Here is an 18,509-nt window from a genome sequence, read left to right as displayed (position 1 = left end):
AACAAATTAAATCTGCGCACATCAAAGATTGAGTGCAGGGGGACCTCAAAGGACATTTCAGCAGGCTGGTGGATCTCCGTACCTTTTAATCTCTGTCTGGAAGGCATATGTCTGGTGTGTCGGCTGGGCTGTCATTTTGTCCTCTTCGTCCTGAGCCTGGAACGCTGGGAGAGGGGGAGGGAGGGGAAATTCCACAGCAAATCATGAATATCAAAGTAGGAAAGTGCTCCTAGCACAACTCCAGTGCGTAGCCTCTTCTGCTAAAGTTATTTTCCAAAGGATGGGGGGGGGGGGTTTGTCCTAGGACTGTGTGCTGGGCAGCCTTTAGTCTACTTCACTCATAATTACCCCTTTAATTTCATCTGGCATCCAACTGACATCATTATTTAGCAATCAACCCCTCTCGTACTGCATATTGTTGCTTTTTATTATAATGAGGAAAATACAGTAGAATCCAAGTGTGAAATAACGGTAGTTCCTGAGTTAAGAACACCAGGGTTACAGATGACCCACAGTTAAGAACAGAGTGTATTGTAGCAAAATTCAAGTTAAATACACAATGATTCGGGTTAAATACACAAGGGCTTGAGTTAATTACACAATACTACTTATGCAGTATTATTCATACTGTTCCAGCTTACATACAAATTTGACTTACGGACAGACTTTGGGAACAGAACTCATTCTTAAACTGAGGACTACCTGGACAGTACCCTTAAGCTGTGCCTGTGCAGAAGTTCTTCATCCTGTAGGGTTTTAATTGGGGTGTGGGGTTGCTTTGTCATCCACATTAACCTTTACATCCTCTGCTCACCTAGAGCAGAGATCCGCAACTTTTTTGGGCCATGGACCCCTTTTCAGAAAATTGCATTTAAATGCATGAAATAAAATACATAAATAGAGATTGTATTACAAAGGAAACCAACTATGCTCAAATCCAGTGATCAAAATATTAAAAAATAATTCAGATAAATTTAGATAGTGAGATTTATTGAAGTATACAAACCCTTTTGGAGTCTAGAGTCCATTAATTACTTTGTTGCCTACATTCAATATTGCACAAAAAGCTAAATTTCAGTTAGAAGTTAGTAAAAGTGATTTTTTTTCCCACTCAAATTTACATATCCCCTGAAATCTATCTGTGACAACTTTAACAGGTGTGGACTTCAGTTCCCAGAATTCCCCAGCTAGCACACTGGCTGGGGAATTCTGGGAGTTGAAGTCCAGACATCTTAAAGTTGCTCAGGTTGAGAAATACTGATCTAGACCATGCAGGATGCTGACATGATAAATACAGTGAAGCTCTTAGACCCAGAATTCCAGTTTTCCTCGACATTGAGGAACATCTAACTTCCAGATGAAGAAGAAAAATGGTAGGTTATGTGGCGATAAATGCTCCTCCTTGAATTTAGATGCCAACTAATGCAGGTCCGTATTAAAATTCAGTTTGGAGAAGATGGATACCTGCTTGATCTTGTTCACCAATTTTCACTTTGGGAGTTGGGTAACTATACGGACCCACACCAGCCAGGCTCACACAGGCAATGCGGAAGGAGTACACCAAACCTCGAGGAAGATGTTCGACTGTGTAACAGCAGTCCAGGATGTCACTGGCTAGAGTCTTCCATTCTCCATCTTGACAAAGAAGGAAAAGGAAGGAAAATATTCATATTTTAACCAGATGAACACCATATAACTATTCCATAGTTGGAGAAATATATTTGTTTTGGATGAGGCAGAGGTGCCTGGACAGGGGCATGTCAAAAGAAGTCAAGATGATGGCTTTGATTGCACAGTCATAGCCCCCATTTTTTACTTTTTTGACCCCCCCCCAGGCACCCCTAGAAGAGGGCTTCCAGAAAGAAATGTTAGAGCACAAAGGGTTCATTTTCAAACAATCTCTTGTATTTTTAGGCAATTAGAGTATTTTAATTGGAGGGAGGGTGATTCATATCCAGCTATGTCTCTTCTATTTGTTTTGAGGGATGCCCATGAATGATTCAGGTGCTTTTCTTGCCCACTGCAAAGGGTTGGGCTAGATGATCTTTATGGTCCCCTCCAACTCTACAGTTCTCTGATTCTATGGCTATGTATCATGTTGAACTCTCCAGCCCTTACTCTCTTAGTCAGTCTCAAGACCACTGTTAGGTAGTCCCTATTTCGCTCGTTCCTTTGAAAGCAATTTCATAACATCTTTTTCTTGTCATTTTGGAAAAGATAACAGAATTTTTAAATGAAAGAGGGAAAGAAATGAAGGATGGATATTCTCGGAACTGATTAGATTTTTAAATCATTTGTAGGACTGGAAGCAAGAAAGCCCACCTCAGCTGTACCTGTTGAATTAGAGAGTGAGCAAATGGAAGTCTTTAACTTTTGGATTGTAGCTGGCACTAGCTGCACCGTATCCTGTTTCAGACAGGAAAAGAAGTCACTCTTAGTAGAGCTTCACCTGATGGTTTCAACCTGGTAGTGGGCAGGGCCACTGTGGGTTACTTTAAGACTCTCTGACCAGGACAGGGCTTAGGAAAGTTAAAACAAAGAGACTGTATGGTCCAGTGTTTAAGATATTGGACTAAGAGCAGGGAGATCCAGGTTCTTATGCCCTCAGCCCAAAAAACAGGGTGATCCAGTGGAGAAGGTAGAGGATTAGAAGCCAGGAGACCCTGTTCTAGTCCTCCCTTAGGCACAGAAGTCAGCTGGGTGACTTTGGGCCAGTCCCTCCCTCTCAGCCCAAGTACCACTGTTGAGCAATGGTGAAGATGCAGGACCAGGAGTGGGAGACCCAGGTTCTAGTTCACCTCAGCCACGGAAGCTCATGGAGTGACCTTGGCCCAGTCTTAGCCCAGACTATCTTGTAGACATGTTGTCACAGGGAAAAATCGGAGGACGGAACCATATGTTTGCCACTTGGAGCTCCTATAAAGAAACCAGTAAGTTCTCCCCAGAGATTGGGCTAAACAGGGCCAGGGTTTCTGAACAGCTCAAAGTCTTGGAATCAGAAAATGCTCCCTTACCATCCTTCTTGCACAGAACAGTATAGGTCACTGGGGTGTTGAGTTCCACTGGCTCCCACGCCAGCTGTACGCCATCTTCAAGCACCTCAACAATGTCAGGGGATGGTGGATTTGAAGGTGCCTCTGGCAGAATAGAAAACAAACACTAATTCCAATATTGGTATGTATGATTTTGAAAACACCGCTAGCGATTTGGAAGGCTGGGAGGCAACTAAGGCAACCTGAAACATCAATTTCAGCCCAGTGTTAATTTAAAGAGACCCTGAACCCTTATCATGGATTCTGGGTACTGACCTCATCAGGATAAATCCATGCTAATTCCAGTTAAAAAGTCTTTTATTTAAACTTTTTCATTCCATAAGAAATATGACCTGCTGCTTTAAAATCAGTATCTCCTGGTTTTACCCTGTTATATTTTCCTCTCCTAAGCTCTGTTCCATCCTTATTCTAGCTTCTCTTTTACAATTCTTTCTTTATTCTCCTAACTTACTTACTTCTGTTCCTTACTTTTTTATCTATAGCTTTCTAATTTTCTTCCTTCATTTTTGTGTAACCTACAGTCTTCCGTGCTTCAGCTCAATCTCTATCTATCTATCCTGGTCCTGCACACCACCAAGGGGTGGTGGTCAAAAAAGTCAATATGGCAGCCACAGCCATGTAATCCCAGTCCTGCATGTAAAGAAGCAGCAGGGCTTCAATCACCCTATCATGGCTACTATCTTGACTTTTTTGACTCCCCCCGACAGATGTCCCTCCAACCAACTACTTCTCCTTTGGCTGTCCTTGTTGCTGGTCTGGTCTCAGGGTTGGAACTGCAGCTGGGGTTGGCTGATAGATCACCAGGGTCATGTGTTCTAGCAGTGGCTCTTGCTTCATCTGGCTCTGCTCCTCTGACATAGCTTGGTAGTGATGGCCCTCTGGCCTTGTGGCCACTTGGGGCATCCAGACCACTGTCCCTTCACCATTTCTGCACTAGCACTGGCTTGGTTCTCTCTTTGCTTGGCTGTGGCTTAACACTTGCTTGCCTGGGTTAGTGCTGGGACAGGTCAGTCTGGTTTCTCCTGTGGCCACACATCCTTCAGGTGTCTCCTGCTTCTGCTGCCCATTTTCTCTCAGCCTTACAAGAGCTGTCTCCCCACAACTTTTTGGTGCTTCTGCCTCTCTCTTTCTCCCACTTTTTCCCTCTTTAGCTGGGGTCACTGCTGGTGTGCCTGGCTGGAAGTTCTGGCTGACCACAGTTGAACTACCATTGGCCCTGCCTTCCTGACATTCCTTCAGGGTTGTCCTTATGCCGGCACATGACACTTTGGAGTGGAGAGAGGCCAACCACTCCTTCCTTCCTTCCTTCCTTCCTTCCTTCCTTCCTTCCTTCCTTCCTTCCTTCCTTCCTGCCTGCCTGCCTGCCTGCCTGCCTGCCTTCCTGCCTTCCTGCCTTCCTGCCTTCCTGCCTTCCTGCCTTCCTGCCTTCCTCCCTCCAACTCTTGCTCTTTCTTTTTCACACACACAATGACTCAAAAGTACAAGTTCTGAGGAACAAAACACTTGAGAGAGCCAAATAAAAAATGATGTTAGTCAACCGGTTTGGTTTTAGAAATGGTTTTTGACTTTTAACAAAGTGACAGCAAAGACCTGGGAAATATTGGGATAGCAGGAAATGTGTGAAGGTCTTTAATTCACTAAACCTACTGTGGTCATGATAGGAAAATGGAAAGAAAATGTGGTGCTAATTGCATCAACACAATTAGCAAGCTTGGCTTTTATAACCTACATACTGTAGCAGCTGCAAAATTGGAATTGTGCTTGGGGTGAGGGTGGAATCACGTCTCCTGCTAAAATGCTATTAATCCCTCAAGATAAGCTTGTTCTGTTATCACATGAAGCTTCCCCTGGGGGCTAATAGAAGTTTCAGAGGGTGCTGGTCCTCTCCCCACAGAGTACAACTGTGGAATCACACTCAACATGAATATAAGCAACTTTCTTCTCCAAGCGTTCAGCAAATGCAGCACAATGGTGGGGCAGAAGTTTCAGGAGCTGCCAGCTGCCAGAAGACCCTTCCAGCTGTGCTCCAGCTGTTTGACTCTCATAGCAAAGCTTTTTTTTTTTTTAGAGCTCTCACTCCCCTTGCTGGTAAAGAACAAACACTGCATCTTTTGGGAGGGAGGGAGGGAGGGAGGAAGGAAGGAAGGAAGGAAGGAAGGAAGGAAGGAAGGAAGGAAGGAAGGAAGGAAGGAAGGAAGGAAGGAAGGAAGGAAGGAAGGAAGGATTTTATATGGATGGATGGAGTGTGAGGGAGGATAGATAGATAGATAGATAGATAGATAGATAGATAGATAGATAGATAGATAGATAGATAATGTCTATATGAAATTAGATGAATGGAAAGAGAGATGGAGAGTGAGAAATGGATGGATGGATTGATTGATAGATAGATAGACAATAAACAGATAAATAAACAAACAAAAGATAGAACTGTTGGAAAAGAAAGATGAAGGAAATCAATGGGGCCAAAGGGGGGGATTTGGGAGAAAGCTGAAGGGTGAAATCCCCTTTAATCCCCAAGGAAAGATTGCCTTAATTTTTGGAGAGATTTTAAGGGTGGGATGCCCTCAGGCAGCACAAGGAGAGATACTTTTCCTTCCGTAAAACCCCTCCAAATGCCCATTTCTGGACCCACTCCTTCTGACGGGTGGAGACGATGTGACAGGTTGCAGCATTTTCGTATCCTCGGGTGCAAGGGGAAAAGACCTTCTTTTACCTGCTTTCCTTATAGTGCAGGAGGTGGAAATGGCGCCATGGGAACCAGTAGCTGTGCAGGTGTACATGCCAAAGTCTTCCATTGTAGCAGATAACACAGTTAAAAGCTGGAAGCGTTTCAGGGTAGATGAAATTAGGATCCGGTCTGTGCTGCAAATTCCAGCTCCATCTGGAAGACAGAAATAAAAAGCTGCAAAGAATTTGGTGATGGCACAAAACCACAGGTAAATCTCTCTGAAATATCTGGCATCCCAGCCACATACAGTAGTAGCTCACCAAATTGTAAGGAATATAGCTTGAAAATCTCTTTCCTCTGGACAAAGGACATCCTTTTGGAATAAAAAGATTAGACTACCCTTAGAGGAATAATTAAGACTGTGCAGCCCTTCAGTTTCCAGCAGGTGCTTCGGCATGTGCAGAGGCACACCTGTAGCATCTATCAGCAAATCTTTCAGCCAAATGCATTTTTTCCCAGGATCAAACGGCAGTTGCAGAGGGCTGCCACCCCACCCTGGGAAAAAAAATACCCCTGCTTTAAAGAGCTGCAGACTGTGGTGTGAACATCCTCATGTTTGCCAAAGCACCCTTTTGCTTTTGATCCAAAGCACCACACAACCCTAAAAAGAACAGAAAGCTTTAAAAGGAGCAGGCAATGTCAAGGGATAGCAAAATGCATGTCTTGTTAGACAGTTTGGAACCAGCCTGGAAGCAGGATGTGGATAGCTGTTATAGCTAAGGTACTGTATATAGTCATCTAAAGTGCAAAGATTCATGAGTTCAATTCCCGGTGCAGGGTTTGAGCCCCATAAAATAACATCTGGCTATGTACATCTGATAGTTCCTACTGAGGATGAAGTTGGTCACATACTGTAATCCCTCCTGTGATCAGTGTAACTCTTCTTTGCCCTGACATTGCATGAAGAGATGAATGCTGAAAACCCTGTATTTCAGAACAAGCATGTTATAGAGAGTCAATCTGGTGTAGAGGGGAAGGTGCTGGACTAGAAACCAGGAGATTGTAGTCCTAGCCCTTCCTTAGTCATGGGAGATGCCTGGGTGACTTTGGGCCAGTCCCTCCCGCTCAGCCCAACCCACCTCATAGGGTTTTTGTTATGGGGAAAAGCAGTGGAGGGAATATTATGTAGAGCACTGAGAGTTGTGCAAAATAAAGGTGGGAATCTCAATCTAAGAGTAGATAAATCTCTTCAGCTTTTGCTACTCTGGTGCTGTCCTATTGTGTTAGATTCTAATTTTTATAATACTCCTTCAGCCGCATGCCTGGGGGTTATAACAACTAAGGCCCAACAGATCTGAGGACTTCTATTTAGGAAAATTTGGGAGGCTCCTTTAATTGAAAGAAAGGCTGTGCTCCCCTACCATTTCAGACATACATTCCAGTAGCCTCATTCACTTCCTCCACATCTGCATCTGCAAATAATTGCATGTTATGTCGATGACAACGGGTGGAAAGGGAATTGAGTAAGGAGCCAGGAGATGAACAGGGACCTGGAGAGAAGGAATATTCTGCCAGCTTGGCCATCCCTGATACTGAGAAGCTACATTACCTTTGAACCATTCAACACGAGAGAAGGAATGGGCAGAGGTCCGGCAGGAAAGAGTCAGAGATTGTCCTATTGCAACTGTCTGATCGGTGAGCTCTTCTACAAAAAAAGGTCCTGGAGAGGAGAAGGAAGTGGGGGAGTTTCCCCCCATGAGCTCATTAGTGAGTTTGAAAGCATTGATACTGAAAATGTGCTGATTTTACTTTGGGGAGTCATCAATCCCTTAACTGACAAGCACAATCAAGGAAGGAAGGTTCACTTGGACTTTCTAAAATTGTTGGAATGTCAAGAATTAGGGAACAGAGTCCAGAATCTTGAGAACTGAAAGTGGAACTTTCCAGCCCTCTTTTTCACTTCATGGCTAGACTACTGTAACTTTTGCTACATGGGGCTCCCCCTGAAGACCATTCAGAAGTACTACTGGGACAAAATGCAGCGGCCCGGGGGGTTCTTGGCTAGTTTCATTATTGCCATGGGATATTTGCTGAGGGTGTGTTTAGCCCCTTAACTGCAGAATACAACCAAGGAAACAAGGTTTGCACTGACTTTCTGGAATGAGTTTGAAAGCCAAGAATTTGGGGTTAGAGTACAGACTCTTGAGAATTGAGAGAGGAACCTTCCAACCTCCCTTTATTAGTGAATTTATTAAGGTAAGATCTCTTTAAAACTTTTAGAGCTCTTTTTCCCAGATTTTTTTCATGATGGATGAAGAGTCTTTTTATTTGATGGAATGGCATCTTCTATCTGCTGATCATTTGTGTTTAGAGGTGTTCCTTGTTCATTCTCAGCCTCAACCCAACTTCTTACATGTATTTTGACACAAATGGAGACAAGGAAAACAATCCACATTCTTTCTCACTGCCACTTTTCCAGACTGCACTCCAGATATCCTATTTGGTTCTTTATATCAGTGCTATTTGTCCTCATTTAAAAGCTTTGGACTATCTAATATTTATGGTATTTATTTATTAGACTTATATGCGGCTTGAGTCTAAATGGCTCTAAGCACCATACACTGGAACAATTGTAACCAACTATCAGTACAAATTAACACAAGCAATACTATACAGCATATCTACCTCTCCCCCCCCCCCACATTTAACAATTGAAGCCACATTCCCAGGTGTTTAGTTTTCATTCATTCATTCATTCATTCATTCATTCATTCACTCATTCATTCAACACATTTATATTTATTTATTATTCAGTGCATTTCTAGACCAAACACTCCCACTGTTTGGGACATGGGTTAAAAATAAAGGCAGAAGGCAGAGATCAAGCCCAGGACCTTATCCCCCGAAAGCATGTGCTCTACCACTGAACTAAATCCTCCCTGAAAGCCCCCCTTCTACACTCCAACATCCCAATCTTACTTAGGTTCCCCCTCCACTAGTTTTGATATAAAAAGCTGACCTCTACATTCAAAGTACCTTTGTCCTTTGTCTTGAGGCTTGGAAGGGTGAATGAAGGGAACATTCTTTTCTTTTTCGAAGTTGGAGAAGGTTCAGTCAAGGATGTTCTCTCTGCTTGCTCGCTCTTGGGCTCCTCAGAGTCTTGAAAAGGAGAGGACCACCATAAAGGTAAGGGATGGTTGCAATCATGAAACTGAAGCTCCATCCTTTTCTTGACCTTCACCCCCCACCCCAGGATGTCCCTGATAAATATCTTGGACTGGCTTTTGGGAGCTTGATTAAGACAATAATTGGTGGCTACCTGTCAGCCCTTTGAGGAGGGTCAGGAAACAGACACCACAAGGATTCCAGGGATGCTACTTTATTGCTGTAGGGTAGGATAACAGAATTTTGGAAGCCTGCCAGATTATCTCTCTGCCTTTTCTTATGCCAACAGAATCAAGCCAGGTAATTTTGAGTTCCTTTCTCACAGTTTCCCTTTTCCCAGTTTCTCCTTCCTTAACAGTCCATCCATTCCTTCACCAGGGACATCTCTACCTTCCTTTATGTTACTAGGGGCATTTGCAGGGTGGGCGCCTCTGATGGCCATGTTAGTGTTGGAGCTTTAGTTGGGATGGGACACCTAAAGTAGGTGGGAGCACCTAAAAACTGAGATTTTGTAAAAGAACACCCCATACCAAAAAATATTTAAAGGAGTGAAATAATTAAATCTGTCAGGAAACTGATTCTGTTGTTTATAGTTATATTTAAAGGGAGCTGCAATGGGTTTTCAGATGCCTGGTGACACTTTTTCGGTTTGGTCTCATTTCCTGAGTATTGTCTTTCTCCTGCAGAAGGATTAACAAAACATTCACTACATCCCTTTGGTTCATGTCAGTCATGGAACAAAGTCATTACCTTCCCTGTGCTCCTCACTGGACAATTTTCTTGTCAACATCCTCGAAAAGTGGGCCACTGATGTTTTCATCCTCTTCTTTAGACTTTGTTCCACCTGTTCCATGGACTGAGACCGGACAACTGGCTTAAAGAGTCCTAATGCACTCTGCAGAGAACTTTTCCTCTTCCTAGTTGGATCTGATGGGAGATCATACATTTGCTGGGATCCAATTGGTAGATCACCTTCTGAGTCGGACCTTTTCCCTATTCGTGGTGCTATGGCTGGTTCTGGACCTACCTCGACCTTGACAGCCCCTTTTTCTTCTTCTCCAAAAGGTTTCCTAATGGCCTTACCTTGCAAATTATCTTCCCTGAGACATATTTTTTTATCCTGCTGAGAATGAAGGTTGAATCCAGGTGGCAAATGTCTTTTGCTGGGTAGGTTCTCAGGAGCTTTCCGGAAGCTAAGGAACTCAAATGGGGAATACACAATGTCATAGAGTTCGTGCAGATTGAGGAAGGCTGGCTCCACTTCAGAGATATCAAATTTTGCTGTCTTGCTATCAGGACGAGGCAACTCTGAGAGGTCCTGGATCTGCACAAGGGCAATTTCATACATCCAGTTACTTCCTTGGCGGCCAGCATAGTAGGACAATCTATCAAACAGAGATGCTGTGGATGTTTCTGCACCTGTATAATCCAGGCCTTGGCCTTCATAAGGAGATGACATCCTGACTTTCTTGCTCAGGTAAGACTGGACACTGAAATAATCTTCTTCCCCAGGATATATAATATCTGCTTCTGTAGGATCTGCTAGGCCAATCCCTCCTTCTCTTTTTCCTCTGCGCACAAGATACCTGCCTTTTGGTCTTACTGCTTGCCCAGATGAATCTTGATAGAACATCTCTCCTTGTGGTGAAATATATCTCTTGGAGCCTTCTGGAGCAGGGATTGACTCTGCCAAAGGAGTTGTTGCTTTAGGTAGGTAAGCCATCTCCTCTGATAAGTCTTCCAGAGCTTGAGCCTCTGGGTCGCTGTAAAGAGACAGCTTTTCATGCATCATATGCTCCTTGCTTTTTCCTTCACCAATGGAATATGGTGTTTTCTTAACAGTTACAGGGATTTTTTCCCTAGAGGTTGAAAAAGGCCTAATTTTTGCTTGAGAAAAGCCTGCTACAGAGGGTGTTTGGCTCTTGAGGATAGCTGACTTAACCTCACTAGGAGCAGATGGGACATGGGGGTAGAGCTCATGGTTCTCAGCTTCAAAGACAGATGTAAGATCTGTTTTGATTTGTGGTCTTTGGCCCTTTGGGATGACAAAAGCAAATTCACTGGTTTTCAGAGACTTTCCATGCCCCCAATCCTGACTTTCATAGGCAGAAGTCAATGTTTCTGCTTGCTGAGGAGGGCTCTGAACTTCTCTGTGAAGAGACTCTCCTTCCGGGTAAATGGAGGGCTTTGGAAGTGAGGCCATCTGGGTTTCTCCATGAAGTAGGGATATTGAGGTGGCTCCTGGTTGGAAAGCTGCTTGAATAAAGGAAGCAGCACTTCTCGGGGCACTAGAAGATGGCTTGCTGTAAACAGGAGACTCTTGTTGTGGAGGGTGCTGGCCTTCTCCCATGAGGGCCATTTCTGGATGAACAGGACCTTCTCCTTTTGTAACAGGTAGCTTCCTTTCAGTATGTGCAACGGGCAACTGATGTAAATGCTTCTGTTCTGCACTCTCAGAGACTGAAGTTGGGGCCATTTTCGCTTGAGAAAAGCCTGCTACAGAGGGTGTTTGGCCCTTGAGGATAGCTGACTTAACCTCACTAGGAGCAGATGGGACATGGGGGTAGAGCTCATGGTTCTCAGCTTCAAAGACAGATGTAAGATCTGTTTTGATTTGTGCCCTTTGGCCTGTTGGGCTGACAGAAGCAAATTCACTGTTTTTCAGAGATTTTCCGTGCCCCTGATCCTGACTTTCACAGGCAGAAATCAGGGTTTCTGCTTGTTGAGGAGGGCTCTGAACTTCTCTGAGAAGAGACTCTCCTTCCGGGTAAATGGAGGGCTTTGGAAGTGAGGCCATCTGGGTTTCTCCATGAAGTAGGGATATTGAGGTGGCTCCTGGTTGGAAAGCTGCTTGAATAAAGGAAGCAGCACTTCTCGGGGCACTAGAAGATGGCTTGCTGTAAACAGGAGACTCCTGTTGTGGAGGGTGCTGGCCTTCTCCCATGAGGGCCATTTCTGGATGAACAGGACCTTCTCCTTTTGTAACAGGTAGCTTCCTTTCAGTATGTGCAACGGGCAACTGATGTAAATGCTTCTGTTCTGCACTCTCAGAGACTGAAGTTGGGGCCATTTTCGCTTGAGAAAAGCCTGCTACAGAGGGTGTTTGGCCCTTGAGGATAGCTGACTTAACCTCACTAGGAGCAGATGGGACATGGGGGTAGAGCTCATGGTTCTCAGCTTCAAAGACAGATGTAAGATCTGTTTTGATTTGTGCCCTTTGGCCTGTTGGGCTGACAGAAGCAAATTCACTGTTTTTCAGAGATTTTCCGTGCCCCTGATCCTGACTTTCACAGGCAGAAATCAGGGTTTCTGCTTGTTGAGGAGGGCTCTGAACTTCTCTGAGAAGAGACTCTCCTTCCGGGTAAATGGAGGGCTTTGGAAGTGAGGCCATCTGGGTTTCTCCATGAAGTAGGGATATTGAGGTGGCTCCTGGTTGGAAAGCTGCTTGAATAAAGGAAGCAGCACTTCTCGGGGCACTAGAAGATGGCTTGCTGTAAACAGAAGACTCCTGTTGTGAAGGGTGCTGGCCTTCTTCCATGGGGACCATCTCTGGATGAACAGGACCTTCTCCTTTTGTAACAGGTAGCTTCCTTTCAGTATATGCAACGGGCAACTGATGTAAATGCTTCTGTTCTGCACTCTCAGAGACTGAAGTTGGGGCCATTTTTGCCTGAGGAAAGTTTAAATTCTCTAGGCCTTTATTCTCTAGCATAGCTGACTTTGCCAAGCTGAGTCCTGAGGGTTCCTGGGACAGAATTTGCTGCTCCTCTTCAGGGATGGAGGAGGCAGAAATGTCAGTGTGCAAAATGGGAGCACCTGAACTTCTACTCTCCACTGTTTGTGTTTCAGGGTAAACCAAAGGCTTCTGATACCCAGGTAAATGGCCTTCACTCATTGCCACAGTCCGTAGCGTTTTTGGACTCTTGTCTGGAGCGCCAGCAAGCTGTTTCTCAGCCTGAACATGAGTGATGTGAAAAGGAACTGATTTCAGAAGATGAAAACTTTCCTCTTGCTGAGGTGTATGGTCTTCTTCACTCTTGGGAGAACTTGGTTTTGTCTCATGGGACAGTTTTTCCTCCTTGTGGTCCTGAGACACTAAGTTGGTTGTCTCCGACTGTGCATCTCTCAAAACGGAGCTTTCTCCCTTCTGAAAAATGGCTCCCATATCCCTGTGAGTAGAAGACAGGGATGTCTGACCTTCCTCAATATCACATTTTGGGACCAACCCTGAAGTTAAACCTGGCTTCTGAGCAGCTAGAATCAGATCTTCACTGCCTTGAAGAGACTGTCCCACAAAAAGAGGTGCCTTCTGTTTCTGAAGTAAATCCTCATCTTTTTCAGGACCCTGTGCCCAAACCAAGGCCTTTTCTTGCTGTTGAAGGCTCAGACTGGAGCTTTCCTTTTCATCAAGTGTGACTAACATTGGCTGTTCCTCAGAGAAACCCTCCCTAGTTTTTGTTGCAAAGGCCTCTTCATCCCTCAGATGAGTTACTTCTGCCAGACTGCCCTGGGGAATGATGTCCATGTCCTCTTCTGCAATATCCTGTTCCTCAGCAAAGCCTGTAGCTCTTATTCTGTAGTCATCCAAAGAACGGCTTCTAGTGGAAACTTGGAAAGTAACTTTTGGTGATTTCTGTGCAGTATCAAAAGAAGCTGATTTCGTCATTAGGGGACCATTACCTCCCTCTCTGCCCTTCCCAAACTCTGCATCTGCTAATGATCCTCCTTCCCCACCAAATTCAAACTGTTCTAATAGGGGTTCCCGTAGACCACTTAAAGCGGACTTCGAATATCCTGCTTTCCTGTAAGATCTCTTTGCTTTTTCTAGCTGTTTCCTTTGCTCTTTCCCTGGTGAGGAGGGAGCATCTGTCAGACCGACAGATGGTTGACTGTAAAAAGTACTTTTTATGACACTGTGTCTTGGGACACATCCTGGAGATCTTTCCATTCTGCCTTCTTCTGGTAGCAACAATCCAGCTTTATCTTGCAGTGAAGCTAACTCAAACAGTTCTTTGCCATGTGTCTCAGGCTGCTGGTACACTGATGTTTCTTGTTCTTGTACAGGCTGTTCATCCAACTGTCCCTTTGCTGAAGTTTGTTTCAGTCTTTTAATTGGTGGCATGGAGTCTTCAGGAATTTTAAATTCAGCTCCAAATTCTTCATATTCTGGATAATTTGATCCCTCTAGCACAGATAAATGAAGTTCTGGAATGGGACCAAATGGTTTTCTTCCTGAGGAGACTGAAATTTCATTGTCTGAAGATGACCCACTGGTGCTGGATGAACTACTCTCTTCTACCAGTTGTCGGGAGATGCCAAGAGAGGTGTTTTTATGATGCTTTTCCAGGATTTCTGGGATGGGTCTCATTACAAGCACTGATTTATAGCTCATAAGAGACCGCTGAATATTAAAAGAAATTACAGAACAGAAAGATTAAAAGAGTAGAAAAGTGAAAAATTATGTCATCCAAAACAGAACATGATGTTCCCCCCCCGTGCTGCTACTATCATCATCATCATCATCAAAATAAATTTTACCCCAAATAATTTTGCCAAAAAATCTGCAATACTCTTCCATTTCTTTACAAAGCCACCATGAATCAGTAGTTAACAGGAAATCCCATCTGACATTTGCAACCCACTTTTGCAAGTTATTTCACGAAAGAAAGAAAGAAAGAAAGAAAGAAAGAAAGAAAGAAAGAAAGAAAGAAAGAAAGAAAGAAAGAAAGGGAGGGAGGGAGGGAGGGAGGGAATATTCTATTATGAACAGCAGAAGGTTGAAATAAACAGGTATAACTATAAGAAGTCCTTTATCAGACAGAGGGAATCAGACAATATTCAAAGGCATAGGTTTTCATGAGCTATAGCTCACTTCCTCAGATGCAACATGGAAGCTTCTACCTTTTAATAAAGTTTGTTAGTTGGAAAAGGTGCTGCCAGATTCCTCCTAATTTTTGGCTACCATAGACTAATACCACTCACTTCCTAAAATGTCTACCAAAATCTCATTGGTTGCTTATCTAAGACTTTATTGTTATGTACAGATAAGTGCAAAGAGGATCTCTTGGACCTGCAGTGCATGGAAAGAGGAAGTTCAGTATTTTTTTCCATCGCAGCAATCCTTACAAAAACTCCTTCTTCCCACTTGCTTTAGCATTTGAAAAAACAAAGCAAAGAAACAAATAGCATTATTTTTTTAGTGTTTAGATGGTAGATTTTTATCTACCATCCTCCTTAACATGATCAGCGATACTAAATTTCTCCAGGGACCTACTTCTTGATCCCAATTTAAACAGACTGCTTAGAGCTTGCTGTTAAATGCAGGGGCATAGCAGAAGGAACTCTGAAACAACATTTAAGGCATTTAAATATGCAGTTAAAGCCTAAATTATTCTCTTTCTGAGTATGCCAGCTTCCTTAGGAATAAAAAGCAATGTCTGTATTGCACACACTCTGTCTATAAAAGAAAAATCTAAAAGATGGGTAACAACACATAAATGCAGACCCCCAAACACTGACAACATTGAAACTAAAATAATTGCGCATCAAGCTAGAACTTACTACTAACCTGCCATCTGCTTCGGGATACAAAAAAATTAAGCTGCTTTGTATCTATAAAATGAGCATCTTCAGGAGGGGGGTTGTGCTGAAAAGGAATATATCAAATTGAAAATAATTCTGTGTGATATCTTCAAATGCCCAGCAAATAACCTGACATTAATTTGAAAACAATGGCTTCTAACAATTAAACCTTCCTTCCTTCATCATGATTCATATGTAGTGTTTTAAATTTTATCCCTCTCAGCAAACTGTGAAGAATGTGAATGTGAAGAAATATTAGACATGCTCCTCTTACCTACATCCAGAGGTTCTGATTTGCAAAATGGATAGATTTGAATTGGATGCCCACAAGCTATGTATCTTGCATGTAATAATGTGCCAATGATGTGTGCCCAGGTTTGAGACGTGCATTGTGACATCACCATGCAAATATCACAAGTTCCATGCTTGTGTTGGCATTGAGGTCTAAGTACATAAGGATGGGATTTGCATCATGATCTACTGCTTACATGTTGTCATTGTAGATCATTGTGGCCTGCAGTGGACACCAAGGAGTGTATTTCTCATTTGGAAAAAGACTGGGTCCCCATAGAAAGCAATTTTTGACAATGTTTACTATTCGAGCTTTCTTTCAAAATGTCTCCTTTCTTTCTCTCTATGTACAAACATATACACAAAAACACACACCCTTCTTTCAGAAAGGTAATTCTAGAATTTTCTTTTTGAAAAGTAGAAATGGTTTTGCTTTCCATTTTATTTAGCACTTTATTTAGCACCAATGAGGTAAGCCCTACTATTTGACTTCTGATACTTCCTCATGGCTTCTCTTAAAACAGAGAGAAGTTTAGTAAAATCCCTGATAATCACAAATGCAGACCATACCATGGAGTGTCAAGTTTCTGTATGTTTTCCATTTTCCTCTGCTACCCTAAAACTCTTTGTCAAACCTGATTCGTGGCTTGGAATTGTTTATTTTTAGAAAACAGATCTACCAGGTCAAAAGACGCAGTATTCCTTTATGATCTTGTTGTAAATTACAAACTATTTTGGGAGAAATTGACACTTTCATATATCTCATCCTAGCAAGAGCATCCACAAAGGGTGTTGGGGGGAGGGGCAGGTAAAAAAAACCTAAGATGGCAGTTGCAACTGTGCAGTTAAACCCTGTCCTTTTGGGCTGCCATCTTGACTGACTGACTTACTTATTTATTTATTTAAATTTGTATGCCACCCATCTCCCCCAACAGGTGACTTTTTTTACCTCCTTCCCCCCACAAACATCCCTGCAGCCCAGACTAGGAAAAAAGGGGGCAGAGGGGATAAAAGTTGATTCTTCCAATCCCGCAGAGATCAAAACTTACAGCAAACCATGTGTGGGAGAGGCACTCCATAGCACTTGGCCTGGTTCTGCAAAGAGAAATTGCAAACCATGTTTCACCTTATATGTCAAGATGCAGCTATACGTGCAAAGAATATTTCAACTACTCTGACATGTCTGGAAAGAACTGCTCTCGTACAGAAAAGTAGTTTAATATGGTAACTGGCAAAAGCATCATTTAGTGGTAGATTCAGGCTGTGACCATCAGCTCTCTGTCACTGCCCTGAAATCTCTTCTTCTGTGGCTTTCAACCATCCACCACCATATGCCTTGACCTGCTCCAATATCAGACCTCATTGTTCACATGGGGAAAATCTCCACCCCAATGTTGCACTGTCATACATGCCTCCAAATTTTAATAATTTTCTAGGATAATGGACTTTGAAGAATCACGATAGGAAGAGTACTGACACTTTTGAACTTTGGTGTTGGAGGAGACTTCTGAGAATACCATGGATAACCAAGAAAACAAACAAATGCATCATTCTCACTCAAGGCACAAATGACAAGGCTTAAACTATCTTACTTGGGACACATAATGTGAAGACCAGGCTCCCTTGAGAAGTCCATAATGGTGAGAAAGGTGGAAGGAGACAGAAGAAGAGGACAACTAGCAGTAAGGTGGATGGACTCAGTTACAGTGCCAAATGGGTGGACCATTGGAAGATCTGAAGGACCAAGCTAGGGACAGATCATCATAGAGAAAATCTGTGTATGTGGTCACTAAGAGGTAATGAAACCTTATGAAAAAGGGCTCTTAGTTTCCATCATATTCACTTCTTTACATTTGAAAGCCAAAGAGATAACACAGACACAGACATTCATGAATGTTCACACATTTCTCTCATTCAGACATTCTGTCTCCATAAGGGTCGAGGGCATAAAGACAAAGGGGGAGGGGGGTTGCTCTGAACTCTGACTAGCATCCAATAGGTCATCAGGAAGATAAATTTCCCCCAATCATAAGAAGGATCCAAAACTTATGCTAATTTCAACCAATCATTTGTTAATTGCTGTATCTCTTTGTAAGAAACATGTATAAAATTGTCTTCTTTGGGTGTGGGAGGGGTCTCCTCTGCCTTAAGGGGAGACCCCAGCTGACTCAATTGGCTTACTTTCAATAAAACTTTAAAATCTCAGCTGGTGCTTTCGTGTCTGATCTTCTGCCGGACTGAATCCTAATTGGGGAGAGTCAGAAACTCTCAAATTTTGCTAACAGAAATGGGGGCTCGTCCGGGATCTTGTTAAGTGTCCAGTGGTCCTGAAAGGGGGGGAGGCCCTTTGGGCCCGGTGACTCCTAAGGGACCCACAAAGGGAAGATCTGACGATTCCTGACTGGGAATTACCCTTGAGCTGCGCCAGAACAGGTGAGTACATTTGGGTACTCTGAGCAGGTTTTCCAGTTAAGTGATCCTGAGGGGGGGAGGCCCTTTGGGCCCGGTGACCCCTAAGGGATCCCCAAAGGGGGAAGGAAAAACCGGCGGTCCGGTTGAAAGGAACGGTGTGTGTGTGTCTATTGTCTTGTCTCCCGGAGGTGACCAGGACTGCTCAGTGAATGGGGTATAGATGCCCCAATTTTGGCATGAGGTCTGGGACCAACGACTGCCAGAGTTGAAAGCCAGTGTGCTCCGTTCGCCAGTAGCGTGTCCCACCTCGCAGCGAGTGACAGTGTGTGTGTGTG

At 43.5% G+C, this 18,509-nt stretch overlaps 1 protein-coding gene across 1 annotated transcript in view; it reads right to left on the bottom strand.

Annotated features, from left to right (window-relative positions):
- The window catches only part of OBSCN (obscurin, cytoskeletal calmodulin and titin-interacting RhoGEF), a 220,370-nt gene that overhangs the window by 11,099 nt on the left and 190,762 nt on the right, over window positions 1-18,509 (bottom strand). Inside the window, exons 100-108 of the mRNA XM_088150514.1 lie at window positions 16,812-16,857; window positions 15,458-15,535; window positions 9,640-14,290; window positions 8,761-8,883; window positions 7,334-7,444; window positions 5,770-5,937; window positions 3,015-3,137; window positions 1,465-1,635; window positions 83-164 (exon numbers count right to left, since the gene is read on the bottom strand). Of these exons, the coding sequence (XP_088006640.1) occupies window positions 83-164; window positions 1,465-1,635; window positions 3,015-3,137; window positions 5,770-5,937; window positions 7,334-7,444; window positions 8,761-8,883; window positions 9,640-14,290; window positions 15,458-15,535; window positions 16,812-16,857 (5,553 nt within the window). The remainder of the gene's footprint in view (window positions 1-82; window positions 165-1,464; window positions 1,636-3,014; window positions 3,138-5,769; window positions 5,938-7,333; window positions 7,445-8,760; window positions 8,884-9,639; window positions 14,291-15,457; window positions 15,536-16,811; window positions 16,858-18,509) is intronic.

Source organism: Python bivittatus, unplaced genomic scaffold, assembly GCF_059951505.1.
Source record: "Python bivittatus isolate LINGU-HERP-01145 unplaced genomic scaffold, Pbiv_v1 ctg000610_np1212, whole genome shotgun sequence".
Taxonomy (NCBI): Eukaryota; Metazoa; Chordata; class Lepidosauria; order Squamata; family Pythonidae; genus Python; species Python bivittatus.
This window is presented reverse-complemented; position numbering and strand designations above follow the sequence as displayed.